The following is a 9,303-nucleotide window of genomic DNA, read 5'->3' as shown; positions in this document are numbered from 1 at the left end:
TTGTGTAGCTTGAGTATTCATACTGGAAAGAGAAGAACTGATTTTACAGATTTCTGAAGCAAACGTATTTTTGAATGTGTCATAATTCTTTGAGAGTTCTTCCACATCCTAAAAGCTGTTCTTGGAATAAATAGACACAACGACGAAACAACTCACGCTTTGAAATTCGTTAGACCAAAAATCTTTTTCTTTCAAGTAGAGTTGTTTAAGTACGGGCTCAATTGACGCTAATTTCATTACACGATTGTTAAAATGGTAGATTTGAGTTAGCAACTAAAACCAACTGTATTTTATAATAAATAAAACAAACGTACAATAAAGTACCTCCTTCTTCGCCTCAGCCAATTTAATGTTTGATTCATCTTTTAAAGTTTTTTTCACCCTAATGGATTCTTTCTTTAGACTTATTGTATGTTGCAGTTCATCTATATGTTGAACAATTCTTTTTTTGTCTGCAGTTGTGTACAGTTGTTTGTTAACTACTGCCGTAAGTTGCGCCACTTTTTCTCTTTTCGTTAGAAATATTGCTTCTAAAATTGTTTCAATTTTAACAAGTTCTTAATTTATAGTAGAAAAATTACGCAGTCTTTCGCGTCGGTCCTTCAGTGCCTCAATGGCGTACTTCGTATCATCTTCTTTTTCCTTTTTATTTTCGTAGTAAGTGTCGATTTCATCTTGCATTTTGTTTATTTTTCGTTGAAGATTCTGTAAAAATCATTGTCAAAAAACAACTATAAAAGCTCGTTACATACTTCATTCTTGGCTTGTTTATTTTCTAATTTCGTTAACTTTTTTTGCTCGTTTTTTCTGAGTTCGGAGACCCTTAATTTTAGGTCATTTATTTCATATTGGTCTAGTTTTAAGATTCTTGCTGAAAACGAGATTGTAGTACTAGTGACGAACTATGTCTCTAGCATACCAAATTTTTCCCCAAACTCTCGATCTATCTCTTCTCGGTTACCCGTGCCGTTGTACGATAAGTACCTCATAGTAAGAAAATCTGTGATACACTAAAATTGTATTTATTTTAATCAAGGCATTGTCGATGTAATTGTCAACTTGAAATGATACCTCAATTTTCTTACGCTTGAGATCATCGTCTTCAGATGGTTGTACAGGCACTGAATTTATTGTACTTACAAGATCAACTAACCAAGAAAACATAGAAATTACATCGTGCCAAGCATGTTTCGTGTTAACTACAATTAAAAATCAGTTAAACGTATCACGACAGGTGAAAATTACCTGTCTGTAGTAAGGAATTTTTTATATTTCCTGGATAATGAAGCATTTTAAGGGTGTTCACAACGACAGTCTTGTAATTGACATTCTGCACATTTATAGCAGGATTAATTTCTTTAAAGAGAATATTAATAACAAACACAAACGTTTCTATTGTAATTGGGGGTTTTAGTATCTGTTTAATGGAATCAGGGCAGTTGTGACGATTTTGTAGGAAATTAAGAACCTGAAATTATTTACACTATTTTCGTGATTGTATTTTGTCTAAAAAAGTCACTTTACTTTTGCCAGCTGCTCATTCATCCAGTCCTTATGTTGCTCTGATCCTGTCTTATATGGTGACCTGTTTCGAGACATATATAAACATGAAGATGGTGTTACGTTCTACAATACACAAGAATGAAGAAATGCGCAAATGAAAATATTTTAAGATATATACCGACGTAAATAAGGCAGAACTCTAAAATGAAAAAATATATAATATAACATTTCAACAAAACTAAAGTAAAGATATACCAAAGGTGTCCACAGACTTGTCTTCTTGATAGCGCCCCCTTTAGTAGACTAAAAAAATCGTTTCAATTTTTACTTTTGACAACATCACAAACCTTACTAGAATTGGTGTTGCATGTTTGCTTGCACTAGATTTTTTGCTGCTACTCGCCATAGTCATCTAAAATAAATAAATAAAAAAAAAAACATTTCAACTAAACTAAAAACTAAAGTTGTACCAAAGGTGTCCGCAGACTGGTTTTCTTGATAGCTTCCCCTTGACTAGACTAAAAAAATCGTTTGAGTTTTTACTTTTGAAAACATTACAAACCTTACTAGAATCGGTGTTTCATATTTGTCTGTACTAAATTTTTTGCTGCTACTCGCCGTAGACGTCTAAAATGAATTAAAAACATTACCTATTGGAAAAATATTAAAGTTTAATAGTACCAGCACTGGAGTTGCTGCCACAGATGATTTCGCCTCCCTCAAACTAAAAAATAAATTTCGTAGAATACTTCAAAATTGGCTGTAATTCTCAACTCAGTTATATCTTATAGTCCAGTCATTTTAGCATAAAAAAGGGGTCAACCTCAGAATGAGAGATAATAAGCTGAATTTTTGTATATGTTACAGCTAATATCCGAAATACGTTATTATGCATAATAACTAGATATTTTAGGAATTATGCGTAATAACTAAACTTGTCAGTTATTATGCATAATAACCGGAAATATTAGGAATTATGCGTAATAACTGAATTTTTCAGTTATTATGCACAATAACGGAAACGTTTAGATAATATTGATAATAACTAACAGAGGAACAGGAATTATGCATAACACCTGAAACATTAGTCATTAAGCATATTGCCTATTAGGTCAGGGCCGATAATTTTTGAGAACAAAAAAATTTAGAACAGGATGATACCCATTGGAAAAGGAAGAAAATATAACAAAAATAAAGGGAAAAATAATTTACGGGCGATCTGAGGTCCGGAAGGGGAAGAGGGTGAGCTTTTAAGGGTAGAAAACGGTTTATCACGATTTCCGGCAAAACTACAAGTCATATCGCAAAAAGTTAAATAGCAAAGTTGTAGGTAATAAAAAGATCTACAACTTTTGTATTTACATTTTCTTTACATAACCTCCAAATTTATGCGAAAAATGCAATTAACCGAGTTTTTGGTTTTTTATTTTTATCTCCCAAAAAAAAAAAATTTAACGAAATTTAGTGAAAACTTACCTATTTATGTTCCAAACTCACTGTAATTTTTTTTATTCAAAAGATTTATTTTTCCCCCTTATTTTGAATTAATATCGAAAAACCACCCTAATTTTCAATCGAAAATTCTCACATCAAAATGTTTGCTTTTTAAAAAAAATCGGTGTTCTTTTTGTTCATTGAAATCTCTACTTTCCAATGGTGTAAAAAAAAGTATACATTACTATGGCAAATTTTCACAGGAAATCCAAAAAAACGAAAAATTCGAATTCGAAATTTTTTTTAATCATGTAAAATTTTGAGCTATTTATTAAAATTTACACTTTAATTACTCGAAAAAAGTAAGATTCCATGTTACACTGATAAACTCAAAAATTTAAAATCCATGAAACAAACGCCTTCTGTTGGTGGGAGATTGGTCAATATGAAAGATGATTCTAATTTTTTTTTCACTTTTTACCATTTTCAAAGACTTCGGCACTGGCCTGTAACATATCCAACTGATTTCAAAAAAACGGGACAAGATGAACAATTCAGGTTCTCATAGATCAATGAAAACCAATGGGAATGTGACGTTTGTATAACTGTAATTTGTCCTTTTTTTTTAGATCAACTGTACATGTGATATATAGGGGAAAGCGAGGCAGGGTGGGTAGCTTTTTGGAAAATATTATGCATAATTCCTGTTCCTCTGTTAGTTATTATCGATATTACCTAAACGTTTCCGTTATTATGCATAATAACTCAAAATTTCAGTTATTACGCATAATTCCTAATGTTTCCGGTTATTATGCATAATAACTGATAAGTTTAGTTATTACGCATAATTCCTAAAATGTCTAGTTATTATGCATAATAACGGATTTCGGATATTAGCTGTAACATATACACCTCAATTTTGGCGTTCTAAAAGTTGTCTCAAAAGTCTCATAAAATCTCGTGTCTGCGTCATAAGTTATTCAAGGTCAAAGGTCAAGAAAAACAGTTTTTTGCGATTATCTCAGTTTCTATTGCTCCAATGATGTTAACATTTATTATCATAATTGTAGAGCACAAAATTTGGGACAAATTTTATTTGAAATATTTTTTCATGCGCTCAATCGTTTTTGATGTTGTTTAATGAAATTTTTAGTCTATATCTCAATTTATTTATATCTTTAAAATGTGTAAGTTTTTAAATACTTATTTTTCTATCATGATTATAACTGGAAGGTCTGGAAACAACGATTCAAGGCACCGAAGATGATGACGATGAAACAGAAATTCCCGAACGTCCAGAAGATGACGGTGAAGAAGAAGAAAATTAATACTTTTGTTCTTTAAATTATTAAAGATTTATAGATTTTCACTGCAATTCAATTTCAATCGTAAGAAATAAAGAATAAAGATAAAATTAAAATATATTAACTCGTTTTACTTCCTTAAGATTTACTTTGAAAAAATTAATATAACTTTAAGATATCTAATAATACACACCTCAAAAAAATTGGTCTAAAGAGTTTAGACAGTACTTCCCTCGCTGTCGGAAACTTGACGACTGCATGCCTATTGTGTTTTTTTCTCATTACATTTTTGTAGTTGGAATTTAAAAAAAATTGCGATGACGTCATCAACATTTTTGCAAGGACACGTATATCAGTTGGGATAGATGTAGTGTAATACTAAGAATAAAATTATTGTATTCCCAAATTTTCGGGAAAATGAATTGGGTCGTTTTGAATATTGATTTTTTATAATCAATAAAATAACGAAACAATTTACTCACGTATACGGCAACTGAAAATCGTTTATGTATAAACATTCTTAATTTAAGATGACAAGCGTAACAGCATACGTGAGAGTCAAACAGAGAAACTGTAAACAAAACGACCATCGGTTTTATTGCTTCGACTTCCGCTTATTATATAAAACATTGGGTTTTATTTTAATTCTTGACGGTGAAATTCACAATTGGTTGATTATAAACATGTCTATTTCACATTCGCGGAAACAAGTGAGTGCATAAAACAAATGCAGGTCTGTAATGTTAAAGTCGATGTAAATAAGCGTGCTACCCTTATGTTTCAACCGAGTTTTTCCTTTAACAAATTTTGTGTCTACCAAATTGGGTTGGTTGGGGTGTAATACTAATAATAAGTGTTGCCTTTAATTTAATCAATAAAATAAATTGACTTCATTAATTTTTTTGAACCACCTCTTAAGAAAATCTAAAAAATATGAATGGAATGATAAATCACAAGTACAAACTCATCATATTTTTTGCATTTTAGATAGGATTTATTCAGCAAAATTTAAGGGTGACGTCATCAATTTTTTTAGGAGGGATGAACAAATACATTTTGAACAAAAGTTTACCATGCTTATAATAACTTTAAAATATTCCCAAGATTTCAAAGCATTCGGTTTTGTAATTCCTGATTAAATCGATAAAATAAATTCACGCCTTCATTAATTTTTTTGAGTCACCCTGCATATGCAAATCCAAAAATATGAATGGAATGATAAATCACAAGTACAGACTCATCATATTTTGTACATTTTAGATACGATTTATTCGGCAAACTTTTGAGCTGACGTCATCAGTTTTTTGTAGAAGATAACCAAATATATTTTGACTAAAATTTTATTATGCTCTTTATAACCTTAAAACATCTGCAAGATTTCAAAGCATTCGGTTTTGTAGTTCCTGATTAAATCAATAAAATAAATTTACGCATTCATTAATTTTTTTGAGTCACCCTGTATATGCAAATCGAAAAAATTTGAATGGAATGATAAATCACAAGAAGAGACTCACCATATTTTGTACATTTTAGATAGGATTTATTCAGCAAAATTTTGTGGTGACGTCATAAATTTTTTAGGGGGGACGACCAAATACATTTTGATCAAAAATTACCCATGCTTATGATAATTTTAAAATATCTTCAAGATTTCGAAGCATTCGGTTTTGTAGTTCCTGAGTAAATCAGTAAAATAAATTTACGCTTGCATTTATTTTCTTGAATCACCCTGTACATGCAAATCCAAAAAATATGAATGGAGTGATAGATCACAAGTACAGACTGATCATATTTTGTACATTTTAGATATGATTTATTCGGCAAATTTTCGAGCTGACGTCATCAAGTTTTTGGAGGGGATAAGCAAATATATTTTGACTAAACATTTATTATGCTCTTTATAACCTTAAAACATCTGCAAGATGTCAGAGCATTCCATTTTGTAGTTCCTGATTAAATCAATAAAATATATTTACGCATTCATTAATTTTTTTGAGTCACTCTGTATATGCAAATCCAAAAAATATGAATGGAGTGATAAATGACAAGTACAGACTCATCATATTTTGTAAATTTTAGATATGATTTATTCGGCAAACTTTCGAGCTGACGTCATCAAGTTTTTGGAGGGGATAAGCAAATATATTTTGACTAAACATTTATTATGCTCTTTATGACCTTAAAACATCTGCAAGATTTCAGAGCATTCGGTTTTGTAGTTCCTGATTAAATCAATAAAATATATTTACGCATTCATTAATTTTTTTGAGTCACCTTGTATATGCAAATCCAAAAAATATGAATGGAGTGATAGATCACAAGTACAGACTCATCATATTTTGTACATTTTAGATATGATTTATTCCACAAATTTTTGAGCTGACGTCATCAAGTTTTTGGAGGGGATAAGCAAATATTTTTTGACTCAAGATTTATGATGCTCTTTATAGCCTTAAAACATCTGCAACATTTCAAAGCATTCTGATTAGCAGATTAAAAATTAAATTTCAAAATGTTGTTTTATAATTTTGATTTTTTTTCCAAAAATCTGGACGTTTCGGGTGAAAAGTCGATTCAGAGTTGTAAACTACATGTGTAGGACTATGTTATTTTATACAATTGAAAACCCATTTACTATGTAGAATTTTGAAGTGACGTCATCGCATTAGTGGTGGAGATGATTAGACAAATTTTGGTTAGCGTTTTACCATCTACATGATATTCTTAATATAAGTACAAAATTTCACAACAATCGGTCGAGTACTTTCGGAGATTATCTGTCTAATAAAAATCCGGGACGGCAGACGGACAGACGAACGGACAGACGGACGGACAGACGGACGGACAGACGGACAGACGGACAGACGGACAGACGGACAGACAGACGGAAATGGGAGACCTGTTTCTTCGTCTTCTAGGGGTCATGAAAGATCGAGAAAACGTAAAAGTAGAGAGTCGGCCGACGGACTCGATTACAATACTTCCTTTACTTACGCTCGGGAAGTAAAAATTAACGCAACACGTTGATTTTGCGAATTTACTATAAGAGATGTTCCCGTAGGCGACTTTAGCGTTTATAGTGAAGTGAAGTAAAATAAAGACAAAACGAGCAAAAACAAAATTTACTACCAGAAGTTGGTCTTTTATCTTAGCCATTAAATGTTAATAACAACTCAACACAAACAAAAGTCAAATTAATAGGAAGTATTTCCATCTCTAGCTCTAATAACATCCTGTATTAGTCGAGGCATACTTTCGATTAAACCCCAAATGTACTCTTACGGAAGATATTCCCATTCTTGCACGATGGCATTCTACATGGCATTAAGATCTCCAAGAACCTATCTGCGCTCCTTTATCCTCAGTTTCACATAGTCCCATACATGTTCAATGGGATTCATGTCGGGAGTCCGGGCTGGCCATGATAAAAGCGGAATTTCAACCTCTTCTAAATATCGTTGCACAATGTGGGCTGTATGAGGCCGCGCATTATCGTGCATATATGTAAAATTTAGCCCTATGTAGGCTCCATAGGGCATAACATGAGGTTCCAAAACATAGGGAGTATACCGTGTAGCTGTTAAACGAGCTCCCGGTAGCGCCACCAATTCAATATGTCCGCTGTAGAAAATGCCACCCCAAAACATTATAGAGGTTCCTCCAAAATTCACTTGTGGAAGAATATTGATAGGCAAATATCGCTTGCCAGGTCGTCTGACATCGCCATACGGCAATCTGAGGAATACAGGCAAAAATGAGATTCGTCTGCAAACAGCATATTGCTCCAATCCTCGACATTCCAATACTGATGATTTAGCGCAAAGTTTAAACGCGCTACCTTGTGTGCCCTGGTGAGCAAGGGTGCTTTGGCAGGTACTTTTGGACGCATACCAACTTCTCGCAAACGATTTCGTACCGTTTGAGTACTCAGCACCACATCGCGGGCAGCTAAAATCTCTTTTTGGAGCATTTTTGCTGTGCAGTGTCGCGACCTGAGTACTGTTAAGCGCAAAAATCGGTCGTCTCGTTGTGATATTTTCCGTTTACGACCTTGTCCTAGTCTTATATTCATGCTTCCAGTAGTATGGTACTTTTACATTAGTTTAGAAATAGTCGAACGATCAACGCCCAGCAGATTGGCCAGATGGCGTTGGGTCTGGCCATCTTCAACCAAAACTACAGCCCGGATGGCCGCTTCTTCGATAAGTTACGCGTAATACGACTAGGAACATTCATTATAAGCGAAAATTAAGTTTTCACCTCAAACATTTCACAAACATGTGATTTAGTATTGGATATAAAGGTACCAGGGGCGGCTGGTCAGGGGCGGCAGGGTCGGCCACGCCGTACCAGTCATTTTAAAATACTTAGTAAGCGTTGAAATTAGAAAATAAAAAAAGAAATAAAGTTTGAATGTACGTTAGGATAGATCATATATATTAAAAATATATTTTATTATATTGTAGGTACAAAATAAAGCATTTGTTGCTAATTTTAAATGCTGATAAACACGGTTTGCCGGCGAGATTTCGGCACGCCGTATCCAGGAATGCATTATGCTCGATGTTTCGACTTCGTAGCAGCTTACGATTTCATCGTTCTCTTTGTCTAGTACACTGTAGTAGACAAAGACCTGGCGGAACGTATGTTGTGCCAGGTCCGGCGAAATCCTCCTTCGCCGTACCCAGCAACGCGAATTTAGTTTTTAAAACGCTTAATATTTAAGATAGCTAACCAAATTACAAAACAATAACGGCTTCGATGTTCTTCAGTGCATACTATTTTTTTTTTAATAATAATTGTCGATTTAATACATTTTCCTGTGTATGAATAATAAACGAAAAAAATTACATTAAATTATCTAAAATTTTATTTTTCGTACATAACTTAGCTACAACATAAATGCGCTTTTTCTGTATTTTTAGCATCTAAGCGTTTTCAGATATTTCAGAAACGAATTTAAAGCTTTAAATCATTTTAATTTTTCAATTATTTAATTAATTTATTTGACAATTTGTCATATACCTACATTAAAAAAAAATAAATGTAAATGAAGATAGTT

At 32.7% G+C, this 9,303-nt stretch overlaps 1 protein-coding gene across 1 annotated transcript; it reads right to left on the bottom strand.

The window, feature by feature from the left end:
* Window positions 1–79: 79 nt before the first annotated feature.
* Window positions 80–7,538, bottom strand: LOC135135840 (kinetochore protein NDC80 homolog). The gene is made up of 16 exons (XM_064064962.1): window positions 7,495–7,538; window positions 2,185–2,227; window positions 2,071–2,130; window positions 1,974–2,021; window positions 1,856–1,915; window positions 1,759–1,806; window positions 1,682–1,702; window positions 1,525–1,626; window positions 1,246–1,468; window positions 1,072–1,199; window positions 920–1,010; window positions 753–871; window positions 582–705; window positions 325–530; window positions 157–273; window positions 80–115 (listed from the first exon to the last, which is right to left on the bottom strand). The coding sequence occupies exons 1-16, from the start codon at window positions 7,536–7,538 to the stop codon at window positions 80–82; spliced, it is 1,470 nt and encodes a 489-aa protein (XP_063921032.1).
* Between the last annotated feature and the right edge of the window lie 1,765 nt (window positions 7,539–9,303).

This window comes from Zophobas morio, unplaced genomic scaffold (assembly GCF_036711695.1).
Source record: "Zophobas morio isolate AGI-343-1 ecotype UQ-CSIRO unplaced genomic scaffold, CSIRO_AGI_Zmor_V1 ptg000004l, whole genome shotgun sequence".
Lineage (NCBI taxonomy): Eukaryota > Metazoa > Arthropoda > Insecta > Coleoptera > Tenebrionidae > Zophobas > Zophobas morio.
This window is presented reverse-complemented; position numbering and strand designations above follow the sequence as displayed.